Here is a 16,796-nt window from a genome sequence, read left to right as displayed (position 1 = left end):
AAGGAACGTGGCACAGCATTTTATATACGCCACTTTACTTGTTACAGTCAAACTACTCATTAGATCTCACCGTCAAAAGTTCCTCTAAAACCAAAAGTTAGTATACATCTGCATAAAATAAATCTGCCAAAAAGACAATGGGTATAAAAAATTGCTCTTTATCGTAGCGAAAGAAAATCTCACCACTATATACTCTCAAGATGCTGCAAGACGCTCGCCTCAGTGTACAACACACTGTTGCAACAATAATAACAATATGCTGCATATCATGTCATTTGACGAGAGAACGAAACTCAATAGAGATGTTGAAGGCTGCGAAACAACTGTCAAAAATTCATAAATTTCCATGATCTCTGAAACAAAACCGAAGAAGTTGTATATCACGAGAAACCCAAATCGGAAAGTGTAACGAAAAACATAACCATTATTTTTTTATATTTTCATTGAAATGTGAATATCCAAAACTATTTAAAAAGTGAACGCGTACTAAGTTCGAGTGGGCCGAATCTTATATACCCTCAGTCATGGATCGTGTTTGTGAAGTTCTTTGCACGGTTTCTCCTTACAGGCCGAAGCTAAAGAAAGATATTGGGAGATCATAATAAGAAATACCCATGAATTCTTATACATATGGATAAGAACTACTTTCTGTAGGTGCCCAAGATTTCAAATAAAGAGATCTATAAACTAATCTCTTGATTTGAAATTTTGGAAGCTATATTGTTATGTTATAGACCGATTGGGGTTCTACTTTACAGAGTTGGCATTGCTTCTTCTAGAGGCTCAAGAAGTCCAATCGGGAGATCGGTTTATATGGGAGCTATATCATGTTATGGACCGATTCAGATCATACTTGGCACAGATGTTGGACGTAATAAGATAGCTCGTCGTGCAAAATTTCATTTCTGTTTATATGGGAGCTATATTAAAACATGGTCTGTTTGATCAATTTGGAATCGCAACTGATCTACAAATAAAAAGTATTTTTGCAAAATTTGGAGTGGCTACGAAGGCTGCTATATAAGTTTCCGGCCTAGTCGACACCAAGTGTTGACAGGTGCAATCTAACATTTCCTAAGAAAGTTTGACTTTTCCATCGGAATGGTTGACATTTTTCAGCATAAACGTACTCAGAACGTTTTGATGTACCACCATATTTTGTGTTGTTTCCAGTGACTTGAAAAAATAATTTTGCAGAACAATTTCGTGCGACTAATTTTCTCAATTTTCGACGTGGATTATCACGACAGGAGTGCATTGACGAACTTAAATCTTAATGTGGCGATGAAGCACTATCCTATAGCAATGTGAAAAACTGGTTTAATGAATTCATAATGATAGCTGACGTACGCTCACGTGCGTGAATTTGTAGTCATATGATATACAGTGAGTAGTGCTGCTGTTTTTGGTAGGATCCTACCAAAGTTGGTAAGTTTTTATTTTCTTTGTAGGTTGAAAGGTTGACCTCAATTTTTGGTAGGTTTTTCTAGCATATTAATGCCGACTTAATAAGTGAAAATCGTCGGGGATAACTCAAAATTATTTCACTTCTAATCGCTTCTCTTTTGTTGTTGTAGCAGTGAGGAGGCAGTCCTTGCCGGTGAAAGACTTTATCTGACTAATCCGGTACATACAACCGGCTGTCATGGGATTGGTTTAGAGTGCAGAATAAACCATGAATCTCAAGGGACAAAAAACTGTTACAAGTGGTTACAATTTCACTGCTTTCAAAGTTCAAAGTGCGTAAGTTCTGATATTCAGGATAACTGGCACGAGGTCTGCGTAGGAAATGAGGCTTTTGTGCGTTCAATGCCTTCAATCGTAAAACGGGCCTATGTGAGAGCAGCATACAAATATGGTCAGCTCTGGTCCCTTCTCAGATGTTCAGGGGTCCATGAATCTTACTGTAACGATAAATATGCACTGAAAAAAAAATTAGCCAAAAATTTAAGAAACAAAAAATCGAAATACAGGTTTTTACCTTTACACTTAATTTCCTATCCACAAACGGACATAATCATTCGTTTCAAGTTTCGATCGCTGATATATTTTACTTCATAGATAATCTTAGCATCTTAACCTATAACAAGCCGAATCTTATATACCCTACACCATAGACACCATAGATCGCATTTGTCAAGTTTTTTTAAAGATATCTCGTTATAACCAAACAAAGTATAAGCAGCCATGATGTATTGTGAGGGACAATAACAGTTAAATAATGTTTTTGATGTTTTCGCCAGGATTGGAACTCAAACGATTTCTGTTATAGGAGCATGTTCTAACCTATGCAGATTCACAAAAGTTAAATATAATTTTACAAATTCCTAAAAATTTTTTATTCCGTCTAAAACTATTTTTTTGGGTAGGTTTATTACGTTTTATTGACGTATGTATTATATGTCGGAAATGTATTGGGTTGCCCAAAAAGTAATTGCGGATTTTTTAAAAGAAAGTAAATGCATTTTTAATAAAACTTAGAATGAACTTTAATCTAATATACTTTTTTTACACTTTTTTCCAAAGCAATCTAAAAGAAACAGCTGATAATTGACAGAAGAAAGAGTGCAATTACAGAGTCACAAGCTGTGAAAAAATTTGTCAACGCCGACTATATGAAAAATCCGCAATTACTTTTTGGGCAACCCAATATGTCATATACGTCGGAGTTTACTCAGACCATCTCTGGTCGACATGCATGTTCGATGAAACAAAGCTCGATTTAATCAAAAAAGTTGCATATTTATTCCAAAATCCATTTGTTGTACTAAATTTTTCGTACGTACTACACGATGTGTACAACTTTCAGAGTTGCTATTTTCAAAATTACATACGACACATCTGATCGTGTAATAGCAGCTTTAGAAAATTACCAACTCGACTCCCGGCACGGGATAGCTGTGAGCACCACACAGGCTGGAACATTGAGGCCCGATCTGTGTGGTGTTCATTGCTGCCACGAGAAGCTTAGCTGCGAGATACCGGGCTCGACCACAGGTTGCGGATTGTGGAATGCTCCTTACGGAGTAGCTGCAACGGAAGTCGCGGACAATCAGCGGTATCGAGCGGAGAGTCACAGTAAGAGGCCTGGTGACACCAGCTTTTGCACAAATACTGAGTACCTATGATTCTCGATATGACAAGGCGATCGGTCCTTAACCTAAAAAAGTGACGTGTGATCCCTTGTCACAATCGGGACATACATCTTGCACGTCGCCATCAATCCTTGCTCTGTAGGAGTTGAGGCGGCTGCATCTGCAGGATCATAATTGAGCCAGAAATACTGTGGTTTGCCGGGAGAGGTCAATTTCTTCTGGTGCAATGGGAGGCGGTCGTTCTCCAAGGACTACATTTACCCGGTAGCTATTTTCCGCATTTGCTACCGTGTCTGCATGAATGTTGTCTAGACTCGCTTGATCTCAAGGTTCTCTCTTGTAGCGCTGAACCTCACGCTTTAGGTCATGTACATCTACCTTACGGCTTCTGGGCGGTGGATATCTATCCACAAGATGATGATTTGGATGGTCTCTGCGATAATAGCCCAAATAGTATTGCTAAGGCAGCATGTAGTTATGTCTTCGCACTGGTAGGATCTTTGTCTCCTGATGGAGGTGGTCCACATGAGAACTGAGGAGACAGCCCGTGGCAGTTCGGAGGGCGGCATTTTGACAGATCTGAATATTATTCCATAGCGTGTCACAGAACTGATGAGACCACACTGGCGTTGCATAAATTACCACATACCGGCCAATTACTTTGTACGTGGCCAACAAGGTTTCTATGTCTACACCCCAAGTGATGCCGGCAAGTGACTTGAGGACCTTGTTTCTACTTTTGCCTTTTCGCAAATTACTGTGGCATGTGGGCACAATGTGTAAGAGATGTCAATTGTGACGCCAAGTATTTTGGGGACACTTGATGGTCGGAATCATTTCTCCATCGACCATCACAGTCAGCTCTGCATTCTCCTCACGTGTATTTGTAGTGAACAATGTGGCTGAAGACTTGATGATAGATATCTTCAGATTTCTTTCAGCGAAATATGATTCAATCTATTGCAGATGTCATCAATGGGTCGGGGGCCTGATGCCATGATCGTACACTCGTCCGCATGTTATACGATCTCTATTCCGTCTAGGGCGGGGGTGGAATGGAGGATAGGTAGAGGTTAAACAAAGCCGAAGATATCACCCCTACCTTGGGGAGCTTTCTGTTTCACCCTACGTTGCTTCGACTTCTTTGGCGACCACACAAATAATTCGCGACCCAGCGTTTCAGGCCTGGCTGGAGGGACGTGTTGGCGATGTCCTCAAATTGTTTAGCATGGCTTACCGTGTCGAAGGCTTCGATAGGTCCAGCGCCACGAGGACCATCCTATCACATGGCCTGGGCTGACTGAAACCACGGCAAATGTGTGCGGTGATGGCATGCAAAGCAGTTGATGTTCTATGCAGTCTTCGAAATCCATGTTGATGCTTGGCGAATGGAAATGAAATTTTGAATGGTGAATGGAATGGAAATTACGAGGCTCGGGAGGAGTAATGCCTCAAGCGTCTTTGCTACTGGCGAGAAAAGGGAGATCGGTCTGTACGACTCCGCCAAACACGGGTCTTTTCCAGGTTTCAGTAGCGGGATCTTTACTTTACTTTAATTGGCTATGACAGAATATTTGTTCTATTAGCCTCGATCTTCTGCGCTCATTCTAAAATCTCTGACACCAAGTTTCGAGGTGTCTCCCACAACTTGATCTTTCCATCGGGCTTTTGGTCTTTCCGGTTTGCATGGACTACCGTGTTTGCCTTGAAAAGACTTCTTTGCTGGAGCTTCTTCATCCATTCTGACAACATGACCTAGCCAACGCAGCCGTTGTATTTTGATGCGTGTAACTATGCTATCGTCGTCATACAGCTCGTGGTTCATAAGTCGCCTATATTCTCCATTATTGCAAACTGGTCCATATATTTTACGAAGAATCTTTCTCTCAAATACTCCAATCACTGCCTCATCTGATTTTACAAGTACTCATGCTTCAGAACCATATAACAGCACGGGTAGTATCAGTGTCTTGTATAGTGTAATTTTCGGCTGACGTGAGGTGGCCTTGTCTCCAAACTGCTTACTTAGTCCAAAGTAGCATCTGTTTGCCGGTATTATCCTTCGCTTAATCTCAAAATTGGTGTCATTCGTTTCGGCGGTGCCGAGGTAGATAAAGTTACTGACTGTCTCAAAGTTGTGGTTCCCAATTATCTCCATTTTTTATATCTGCTCGGTTGTGCAAAGGCTTTTTGGGAGTTTAAACCATCCATTTCGTCTTATCTCCATTAACTACCAGACCCATTTTCACTGACTCTCTTTCGTAGCGGGATCATACTGCCCATTTTCCAGACATCGGGAACTATAAATGTGTTCAAAGACAGGTTGAGGACAGTAGTAAGGTACTCAACTTCAGGTAAATCCAGATTCTTCAGCATCTGTGTGGAGTTTCCGTTCTATCCCAACGCCATAGATGATTTGGCGCCACGGATGGCATTCGTAACTTCGCCCACGGTAAATTGTGATGGCTGCCCATATGCGCGGAGACCACGGATACGGGAATGGCACTCCTCCTTGTCCTGTCTCTTCCGGGATGCACAATTAATTGACGTTTGAACAACCTGGCCCATCTCTTCGGATCGGTCACGGTTACGTCGCCAAAAGTTATTGAGGCCCTGTCATCCCGTCTACCGGGGTTCGAGAGTGACTTAAAAGTAGACCACAGCTTGCCTAAACCGGTGACTAAGTTACATTGCTCCAAGTGTTCCAGCCACAAATTCCGCCTATGTTCGTTGACTATCCTGTCTATTTCCAGATTCAGCTCGCCGATTATGGGGTAAGTGGGATCCGCACAACGAATCCCATCACGCGAGTACCACTGCCTGCGTCGTGAAATTGTGCCGCACTTAAGGTATTCGACCGGCTGGTATAAAGCGAGCGGCTGCTGCGTTAATGGTAACGTAAGTATATTTCAAATTTCATTAGCGAAGAGATAATATTCTAAGGTCTAGTAATAGAATCACATTGAGAAACAAGAGTTAACATGAAAAACAAATAATTTAGGTTAATGAAATATTGATTAGGACAAATTTGGTTTATTTCACAATGAATAAATAGTGTACAAGGTATATGAATAAGTAATAAATAATACATAATGTCTTTGCTTTTCAGCATTTGCACAGAGATCTTAGGTACCTGAAAAAAGGTGTATGACATGTACATAAGTATCTGGGTATTGCATTTCATAACAGAGAATAATTAAAAAATAGTCTAACAAACATATAACAGATAATAATATTACGGCATAAATAAAGGACATATAACATAAAGACAACTTATACCGAAAAGAGTTGAACAACGATTTCTAATTATGGACATCGTTTTGTATGAGGCAAAGGTAAATGCTGTTTTTTTATAAAAATAGTTGTGTTCACGTTTAAAGATAAAATGGTGTTCAAATAAAATGTAAAGGGCTTACCACCAAAAGTGGAGAAAATTATTATTAACAACCGAAATAAATAATTAAAAGAATTAAAATTAAGACAATCCAGCAAAGGAATATAAATTATGACAAATACTAAATTCAAAGTAAAGACAATTAAATGAAAATCACAATACACATAAAGCAATTATTTTGCAAAATTACAAACAAGTTGACAACATCATGCAATCTAATCAAAAAATTTTGCCATGCCACTCAATGACGTTATGATCAAATTTAAAAATACTATTACTAAAAATGTTCGCGATGTAACACATTGAAAGATGCCCTATATTGACCAAAGAAACTTCGAAAGTTGCTATCATTGATATTTGATTCCGATTCAATTTCCAATTTTACATTTGCTGGCATATTGGCATAGGTCTCCTCTGCCGAAAAACTAGCTTGGCCTTCAGAGTTGTCTTGGCTTTCTTCAAAGCCATTGTGTATTACGTTATTTGCATACAAGAAATTTTCCAAAGAAGCTTCACTTTCGATTTGTTGGAATACCTCGTTTATATTATTTTGACAATCATCAGTTACCATAGGCTCTTGGATTTTTACAAATTCTTCCATTGAATTTGCATGTGATTTATTGTTTAATTGAACATTTTCGCACATACTCATATATGTATCGCCTATTTGCTCGATTACATGATTTTTGGAAGTTGGATCTTGGATCTCATTTATGTTATTGCTATTTAGACTATCATCTGTTAACAATGGCTCTTGGAATTCGATAAATTCTTGCATTATAACTTCGTCGTTTTCTTTGTCATGGGGGTTTTCAGATGTAGTCTCCATATTATAAGTTTTTTCCATAAAATCGTTTTCCAGTTCCTCATCAGTTTTATAAATTGGTTCAAGCATAGATGAGTACGCCTCATTTTGTAATGTAGTTTGAAATTCTCCAGCTTGTCCGGGACCAAGTTCTACCTGTATCTCAAAATGACCGTTGATGGATGATATATCAAAAGATGAATGAATAAAATTGATGTTCGTTTGGCTGACTCCATTTCTCCATTTACTGTAAAAATTAAATTACAAAAAATAACTATTTTATTGGAATTGGTTTATTGTATACTATTGTTTTTTGATATCAATGTATTTATGCATTTTAAAAAGCTTGTTTAATCCACCACCGAAGGATTCATTTTGTCATTCCGTTTGCAACACTTCGAAATAACTATTCTATATTCTTGATCAGCGTCAAAGACGATATAGCCATGTCTGTCCGTCAGTCTGTTTAAATCACGCTATTGTCTTTAAAAATAGAGATATTGAGCTGCAACTTTGCACAGATTCTTTTTTTTTGGCCATAAGCAGGAGATGGAAGATCGAAGATGGACTATATCTTAATATATCCCCCATATAGACCGATTTGCCGATTAAGGGTCTTAGACCCATAAAAGCCATATTTATTATCCGATTTTGCTGAAATTTGGGATAGTGAGTTAAGTTAGGCCCCTCGACATCTATCTGAAATATGGCACAAATCGGTCCAGATTTGGATATAGCTGCCATATAGACCGATTCGCCGATATAGGTCTTAGGCCCATAAAAGCCATATTTATTATCTGATTTTGCTGAAATTTGGGACAGTGAGTTAAGTTTGGACCCTCGACATCTATCTGAAATATGGCGCAGATCGGTCCAGATTAGAATATAGCTGCTATATAGACCGATTTTGACCCATAAAACGCGCATGTATTGTCCGATTTCGTAGAAATTTGGGGCAGTGAGTTGTGTTAGACTCTCGACAGCCCTCTTTAATTTGGCCCAGATCGGTTCATATTTGGATATAGCTGCCATATAGACCGATCTCTCGATTTAAAATCTTGTCCCCATTAAAAGCACATTCATAATCTGATTTCGCTGAAACTTGGGACAGTGACTTATGCTTTATATGGCTACCAAAAAGACCAATATTTTGTTCTTCAAAATTGAATAGTGACTTATACTTATTGGACCTCTCAATATCCGTTTCGAATTTGGTCCAAATCGGACCATATATTTACCATATTTCGATAAATGCATTTTTCATCACCACCTTGGTGGTTATCCAAAGTTCAGCCCGGCCGAACGTAACACCTTTTTACTTGTTTTATTTTATAAATTTAGGCGTTTGGAAGTTTTTTTTTAAACCCCACACTCAATGAGTGAAATGAAGTGAATGAAAAAAATGTCCTCATGTTTGTCGTGTCAATGTCAATTTGTGTACTATATTATTTTTCCGATCATCTTAAAATTTGGCACATTCCGGAACGGTTTAGCTTTGACACAGAGACTGGAACTTTAAGGTCTGATCTGTGTCGCTGTCACGAGAAGTTTAGCTGCGAGCTACCATGCGCGTCCACAGGTTGCGGATAGTGGAATGCTCCATAAGAAGCGGTATCGAGCGGAGAGTCTCAATTAGAGGCCGGGCGGCACCGGCTTTTGCATAGATACTGAGAGCCTATGATGCTCTAAATGGCAAGGCGAGTTATTGGCGGCTTTAAATAACTAATGGCCAACTTCTTCCCGTTGCAATCGGTCCTTTGGATCGGAACGAGCTTGCTCACTTAGAGGAGCTTGACGAGGATCGCTACCTCCACATGAAAATGTGGTTACAACAAAAATAAAAAAGTATATATTTCAACCAAAAATAAAATGTGTATGGACCTTACAGCCAAGTCGTCTGTTCTTACATTTCTTGCACCAGGGCCCGGCATTGAAATCATGCCGATTTTACCATATACTGAGAAGGCATTAATCTTATTCTTCGCACTCACAGGTTGCAAATAGTGGAATGCTCCGTATATGAAGTTGTTGCAACTGCAGTCGTGGATAATCGGCGATAACGAGAGGAGAGTCTCAGTGAGATGCCGGGCGGCACCGGCTTTTGTTGAGTGCTTGTGATACTCGACATGACAATGCGAGTTATTGGCGCCTTCAAATAAGCAATGGCCATAATGTTCTCACTAATTAAACTGGAGGAGGATCGCTTCCTCCATATCCAAATATATGGCTACAACAACAGATGGCAATACCAGAGTTCCGTCAAACTAATATTGTGAAAGTGTCTCACACTCGACCGAAAGTGCAGTCAGCCGATCTGAAATCTCGATATCTACCAACTCCCCCATCGCTTTCAGCCACATAGCCGCAGTGTCTGCTTTATACTTATACTATAAGTCAATTGGCCTGACATTTAGATTTTTCTCTAGTAGGCGTGGTTTTTATTGCTCCGTCTATACCAAGGCGACGGAACTGGTAAGTGTGGAACGCCTATAAAAGAGTTGATAGGTTTTTGTCACTTTTGGCGACGTATCAATGACTGATCCAAAGAGATGAGGATTTTCAGCCTTCAATTCAATCAGCACATCGAAAGCTATAGAGAGATGAGGACTGATATTCGTCTCAGATTTGATAATTGATAAAATCCAGTACTTGGCCAGGGTAAACATTCTCTGTTAAATTTTATAGTTCCCAAACATTGTAAAATGTGCACAATGACCCCGTTATTGAAGCCAAGAATATAGTCGATTACAAGATAATAGTATAGAACTAACTCCCCATATTCGCCAGTAGCTGAGATGCTTGTGGCTCTACTCTTTTCGATACTTGCTGGATAGTTTTCAATAACTGAGCATCTCCGCTTTGAGCAGCACAGAGATTGTTGTTGTTGTAGCCACATTGCATGTGGACGTAGCGATCCTCGTCAAGCTTTATAGGTGAGCAAGCTCGTTGCGGTCCAAAGAACCAATCGCCGCGGAAACAAGGTGGCCATTGGTTATTATCGGTCATCATAGACACTCAGTATTTGTGCAAGAGCCGGTGCCGCCCGACCTTTCACTGAGACTCTCCGCTCCATACTGCTGATTGTCCTCAGTGTACAACATACTGCTACAAAAACAACCTGCCGCGTCAAACTAGAAGTTTTGACTCAATACGTACCGTTCGAAGCAATGCCTCACTTCCTTTGGGAGTAAAATTAAAGCCAAAGTGCTGGATATATGCCAGCGAACTGAACTGTCGTTTAGACCAAAACAGAGCCGCTCATATAGATGTAGAACTGAAATATTAGATGAATGTTCTTTGCTACATAAAAGACTACTGCGTAAAAAGCCTCCTTCCCAATACCGCACAACATTTGTTCGAGCGCATTGTGTGAGGGATGAAAATATAAAATTGGTCTTATTGATTTAAATTTAGTCCAAAAAGGTTCAGATAAAATTACAACCTAGGTAAAAGATTGAGGTTTTAACTTACCTAATGTTTTCAATCAGTTGCTTGCTTTCCAGGCTGCCATCGTCTGCATACTTTGGCAAGAGATCCTTAAAAAAATCGTTAAGAATGGAAATTTCAGAGTTTCCATAATATCCAGCATATTCTGGGCGTATGAAATTGGCTATGTATATGTTTGAGTCTTGCGGATATTCAAATTCTCGTTCCCGTAAGGCATTCTCAGCCAAGAAGCTTTGATTTAGGTTTGTATTTTCTTCCAAAACCTTTAATATATCGCTCCAATGGCGTTTTTCGGTTTTAAATCTAACTGTGGTATTAAAACATAAACGGCTTTTTTGAATTCTTGATAAACCACCATGAATCATTCCACATAAATCACCCGTCATTCGTTTCCACACAGCTTTGTTATGCCTTGCGTCACCTACTGCAGCAGCAGATGTGTTACGGCATATTTGGTTATCCTTTTGGCCAAGACTGCCATCCATATGCTGATAGGCATGGAGGCGAATGTTGGCTAATAAATACATGCGATGTCGTTGAAAATATTCATGTTTGTACTGCAAAACTACATCCTCCTCAGGTTCGGAATCAACATTTAAGCGCTCAAACTTGAAATCTTTCAGGTGTTGCAGAAACACCGACCGATTTTTTATTTTGAAAATTGATTTATTAGAGGCAAGGTAATCATCCAAAGACACCAAATCTAGAAGTATAACTGTTCCATCTAGGTTCCAACGCAATAATTCGTACGTCTCTAAATTTACCAAAAGCCACAATTTATAGGGGAATGGAAAATGTATAATATCTTGACATGTTATGTATGTATCCTCGCTCAGAGAAAAACTATAAGATGCAAAATTCCCCTCCATTTCACTGGCAGCTATCAGTAGCAAATAATTATCACTGTTTTACAAGTTTTCCTAAACTTTTTGACGACTGTCGCTTGGATATATATTTTTTCGATTGCTTTAATTTTCTGTTAAGCCCAAATCAGAGTTGTTTCATGAACGGTGTTGCCAACATAGATATCTTAGAGTTGACAAGGCCATATACATACATACATAGATACAGATTTCAATTGCGCCTTTTCGATGCCAGATGTCGTTAGTTATACTTCAGTTATATTTTAGTTACAAGTAGTGGTCAACAGGTGTCGCTAGCCAAAATATACCTTTTTTAGTGATTTTTTCTAAATCTGTAATTTTGCATTATCATGAATTAAATTAATCCGCACATGCACTGGGCTAGTATATATATACTTTTTAAACAATATGTGATATTCTATAAAGGTAAATAAATACTAGCCCAATGCATGTGCGGATTAGTTTAATTGATAAATATATCGAAATAAGGGCCCACAGATGCATCATTACACTTAAAATATCAAATTCTAGGAAATGACTAAAATAGATTGGGTCCATTTTCACCAACGGCATCTGTTGGCAGTCGGTTGTACGTACCGGATTGACCCGATGGAATCATTGATCGGAAAGGGCTGCCGCCTCAGTGTAGAACGCACTGATACAACAACAAAAACAACAACTGAAAGATGGGGACTATTTTTACTAATAACATCTGGCATCCAAAGGCACAATTAAAATACACGGCACCTGTTACTAAAATACAATTGAAAGATGGGCCTATTTATACTAACTACATCTGGCACCCAAAAGCAGCAATTGAATCGTTAGAAAAATTGACCCGATCTTTCAGTTATATTTTAGTTAGAAGTAGTTGATTTTGTAGCAGTTTGTTGTGTTCTATCTTTCGTCTGCTTGATTCTATTGAGTTTCAAGATCCAGGAACTCTGCGACAAAGATGGGGTGTTGGGCATATAAACAGGTGACGTGTATCGTGTAGTCCCTGGTCACAATTGGGACATACATCTTACACGTCGGCATCAATCCTTGCTTTGTAGAAGTTGAAGCGGCTGCATCTGCAGGAACGTAATTGAGCCAGAACTACTCTGGTTTGCCGGGGGAGGTCAATTTCTTCAGGTGCAATGGGGGGCGGTCGTTTTGCAAGGACTACATTCACCTGGTAGCTATTTACCGCATCTGCTGCCGTATCTGCATGAATGTTGCTAGACCTGCTTGATATGCCGCTTGATCTAGAGGTTCTCTCTTGTTGTGCTGAACCTCACGCTCAAGATCATGTAGATCTACCTAAAGGCGGTGGATATCTATCCGCAAGATGATGATTTGGATGGTCTCTGCGATAACAGCCCAAAAGGCATTGCTTAGACAGCATGTATTGTAGTTATGTCTTCGCACTGGTAGGATCTTTGTCTCCTAATGGAGGTGGTCCACATGAGAACATATGAGACAGTCCGTCGCAGTTCTGAGGGCGGCATTCTGACAGATCTGAATAATATTCCATTGCGTGTCACAGAGCTGACGAGACCACACTGGCGCTGCATAACTTACTACAGACCTGCCAATTGCTTTGTATGTGGTCAACAAGGTTTCTTTGTGTACAAGTAGTGGTCAGCAGATGTCGTTAGCAAAAATAGATCCAATCTTTTTTATCGATTTTTATATTTGGTGGTGCCATCTCAACATCAATTTTACATCAGTGAGCCCTTAAAGCAATATATTTATGGATTAAATTGATGGAATATGTGTGCCATCCCAATGAATACAATGCCAAGATTATCCCTAATCGACTTTTTCAAATGTTTTTCTGCATGAACGGTGTTGCCAACATAGATATCTTAGAGTTGACAAGGCCATATACATACATACATATATACAGATTTCAATTGCGCCTTTTGGATACCAGATGTCGTCAGTAAAAATAGCCGCATTTTAGTTACATGTAGTTGTCAACTGGTGTCGTTAGTCAAACTTGGTCCAAACTTGACGATTTTCCTTAATTTAGATATATTTTAGTCATCCTATGTGAAAACGACGACGAGCGATTTATTTTCGATCTAAAATGTGTTTTATTTTTCATTTATGAAATTAGGTTGTTTTTATAAAACAGTTGTATGAATTTTTTCAATTAAAAACATGTAAGAGAGTGCTAAGTTCGGCCGGGCGGAATCTTATATACCCGAGTTCAATGCGCAGTATCTCTTTTAAGGCAAACAAAGAATATTGAATAAGAATATGCTATTGTGTAATATTTCAGTTAATTCGGATAAGAATTGTGGCTTGTAGGGGCTCAAGAAGCAAAATCGGGAGATCGGTTTATATGGAAGCTGTATCAAGCTTTAGATCGATTCAGACCATACGATACGTATGTTAAAGATCATGAGAGAAGCCGTTGTACAAAATTTCTTCCAAATCGTATGAGAATTGCGCCCTCTAGAGTCTCTCTCAAAATCCCAGATCGATTTATATGGCATCTATTGGGTTGTCCAAAAAGTAATTGCGGATTTTTCATATAGTCGGCGTTGACAAATTTTTTCACAGCTTGTGACTCTGTAATTGCATTCTTTCTTCTGTCAGTTATCAGCTGTGACTTTTAGCTTGCTTTAGAAAAAAAGTGTAAAAAAGTATATTTGATTAAAGTTCATTCTAAGTTTTATTAAAAATGCATTTACTTTCTTTTAAAAAATCCGCAATTACTTTTTGGGCAACCCAATACATCAAGTTATGTACCGATTTGCGGCATACTTAGCGCAGTTGTTGGAAGTGATACCAAAACACTACGTGCAAAATTTTCAGTCAAATCGGACGAGAATTGCGCCCTCTAGAGGCTCAAGAAGTCAAGACCAAGATCGTCAAGACCCAAGCTATAACAAAACATGGACCAAATTGGGCCCATTTACAATCCCAACCGACCTGCCCTAATAAAAAGTATTTGTGCAAAATTTCAAGCGGCTAGCTTAACTCCTTCCAAAATTATCGTGCTTTCGACAGACAGACGGACGGACATGGCTAGATCGACTTAAAATGAGAAAATATATAATCTTTATGGGGTCTAAGACCCATATTTCGAGGTGTTACAAACAGAATGACGAAATAAGTATACTCCCATCCTATGGTGGAGGGTATAACAAGTAAAAACGTGCTAAGTTTGGCCGGGACGAACTTTGAATATCCACCTCGGATATATATTAACCACCTTTCACCATAATACGGTAAAAAGTGCATCATTTATGAACCCGTTGCAGCTATATCTAAATAAAGGCCGATCTCCACTATATCCAGGATGGATGTAAGGGTCTGACAAGACTCATTGTACCAAATTCATCGGTTAAAAAAAGCAACTTTTATGGGCCTAAGAAATTACATCGGGAGATCGGTATATGTATGTGGCAGCTTTATCCAACTATAGACCGATCTGAACCATATTAAACACAAATGTCGAAGAGCCTAATACAGTCCACTGTGTCAAATTTCAGCTAAATCGAGTAATAAACTTGCTTTTATTGTCCCAAGAACTCAAATTGGGAGATCGGCAGCTATATCCAAACATAACCTGATCTTGACCATAGATTAGGTTTAAGTGGCAGTCTGCTATCAGACTTACTTAGACGTTTTCGTCCACATGAACAGAAGAAGGAAGATGCCTTCTAGTTCCTACCGTTGAACCATCCATATCACTTTAAAAAGTCCAACAACTTGAATCGTCCATATTCGCTAAATCAGACAAGTTCTCAAAGAAAAGAGACTCTTAAGTGGAACTCCTTCTGACTGCCAGAGCGGGACACACACACAGAAGGTGTTCTATAGTCTCTTCTTCTTCGATGTCCTCACAGCATCTGCAAAAGTAGTTACTGGCTACCTTCAGTCTGTCAGCTTGTTTTTCGATTAGACTGTGACCTTTCATGACGGACACCATGACTGAGACGTCTGTTTTAGACAATAACAGCAAAGCTGTAGACCTCTTCAAGTCTAGATTAGGTCACATAGTTTTGGAATGCTCACAGCCCCCTCTTTGTGACCATCTATCATTCGGTTCCGATACTGAAAACTAAACTTACAAGTCGCTAGAGGCATACCCACAGATTCCAGTGTCTCTGGAGTGTGTAAGGTAGTTCCTAGTCTCGCAAGCTCGTCTGCTTTACAATTCCCTGGGAAATCTTTATGGTCCGGCACCCAGAACCGGAATGAATTTTGACTTGTTCAGCCATCTCGTTGAGAGATCTGCGACAGTCGAGTGCGATTTTTGTGTTCAGAAGTACGTTCTCCAGGGATTTAATGGCTACCTGGCTGTCTGAGAAGATATTTATGCCAATTGTCGTTAAGACATTATATCTTAGCCATTCCACCACTTCCTTAATGTCAAGGTTCTCCGATTGATAAACAATGATCGGGTAACCTTTTCAATATGAACAGTTCTAGATCTTTAGAGTACACCTCAAAACCCACCTGGTCGTCTAGTTTGGAACAATCCATATAGAAGTCCTATGTAACTTTTATTACCAGGGATATCAATCGGTTCTATCAGCAATAGTGGTACATTACTTTTTGACAAAAGCAGCTCAGACAGGGTGTAATCCACACTGCCTGCAACATCGGACATTGTATCAAGCATAAGACAGTATCCGTAGCCGCCACATGACCAATGAGAAAGCTTCTTAACTTCACGGCAGTGGACGCAGAAATTTGTCTAGCCATAATGTCTAGAGGCATTAGATGTAGTATTAAATTCAGTCCATCAGATGGTGTTGTCCTCAGTGCGGCTGTGATGCACAAACAAGCCATCCTTTGGATCCGGTTTACTATTGAACAATAGGTGGACTTTTGAAGCACCGTCCACCAGACCACAACACCATATAGCATTATAGGTCTGACAATTGTATTATATACCCAATGCATGACGCAGGGTCTAAACCCTCAATTTATGCCTAAAGTTCTCTGGCAGGTGTATAGGACAAGAGTCGCCTTTCTTGCCCTTTCCAAAATGTTGGATTTGAAGTTAAATTTCCTTTCGAGCAAAACACCCAGGTATTTTGCGCTTTCTGTAAATGGTACATTCTCTCCTCCCAAGGAGACAAGTTCCACTGTAGACAACTTGTATCTTCTGCTGAAAAGAACTACTTCTGTCTTGCACGGATTTATACCTAGACCACTTTCGGTAGCCCACTTTGCTGTTGCTGGGA

General features: G+C 39.5%; 1 protein-coding gene across 1 annotated transcript; it reads right to left on the bottom strand.

Annotated features, from left to right (window-relative positions):
• Positions 1 to 6,097: 6,097 nt before the first annotated feature.
• On the bottom strand, positions 6,098 to 11,709 carry LOC106093024 (uncharacterized). The gene is made up of 2 exons (XM_013259992.2): positions 10,766 to 11,709; positions 6,098 to 7,541 (listed from the first exon to the last, which is right to left on the bottom strand). Exons 1-2 carry the CDS (start codon positions 11,608 to 11,610, stop codon positions 6,767 to 6,769), a joined length of 1,620 nt encoding a protein of 539 aa, XP_013115446.2. The 5' UTR covers positions 11,611 to 11,709; the 3' UTR covers positions 6,098 to 6,766.
• Between the last annotated feature and the right edge of the window lie 5,087 nt (positions 11,710 to 16,796).

This window comes from Stomoxys calcitrans, chromosome 4 (genome assembly GCF_963082655.1).
Source record: "Stomoxys calcitrans chromosome 4, idStoCalc2.1, whole genome shotgun sequence".
NCBI classification, from domain to species: domain Eukaryota; kingdom Metazoa; phylum Arthropoda; class Insecta; order Diptera; family Muscidae; genus Stomoxys; species Stomoxys calcitrans.
This window is presented reverse-complemented; position numbering and strand designations above follow the sequence as displayed.

Bases quoted from the DNA above. Each gene is read 5' to 3' on its own strand.
- LOC106093024 (XM_013259992.2), bottom strand. From the start codon at position 11,610: ATGGAGGGGAATTTTGCATCTTATAGTTTTTCTCTGAGCGAGGATACA. The intron at 7,542-10,765 runs GTAAGTTAAAAC...TAATTTTTACAG, and splicing joins CAACTGATTGAAAACATTAG to TAAATGGAGAAATGGAGTCA.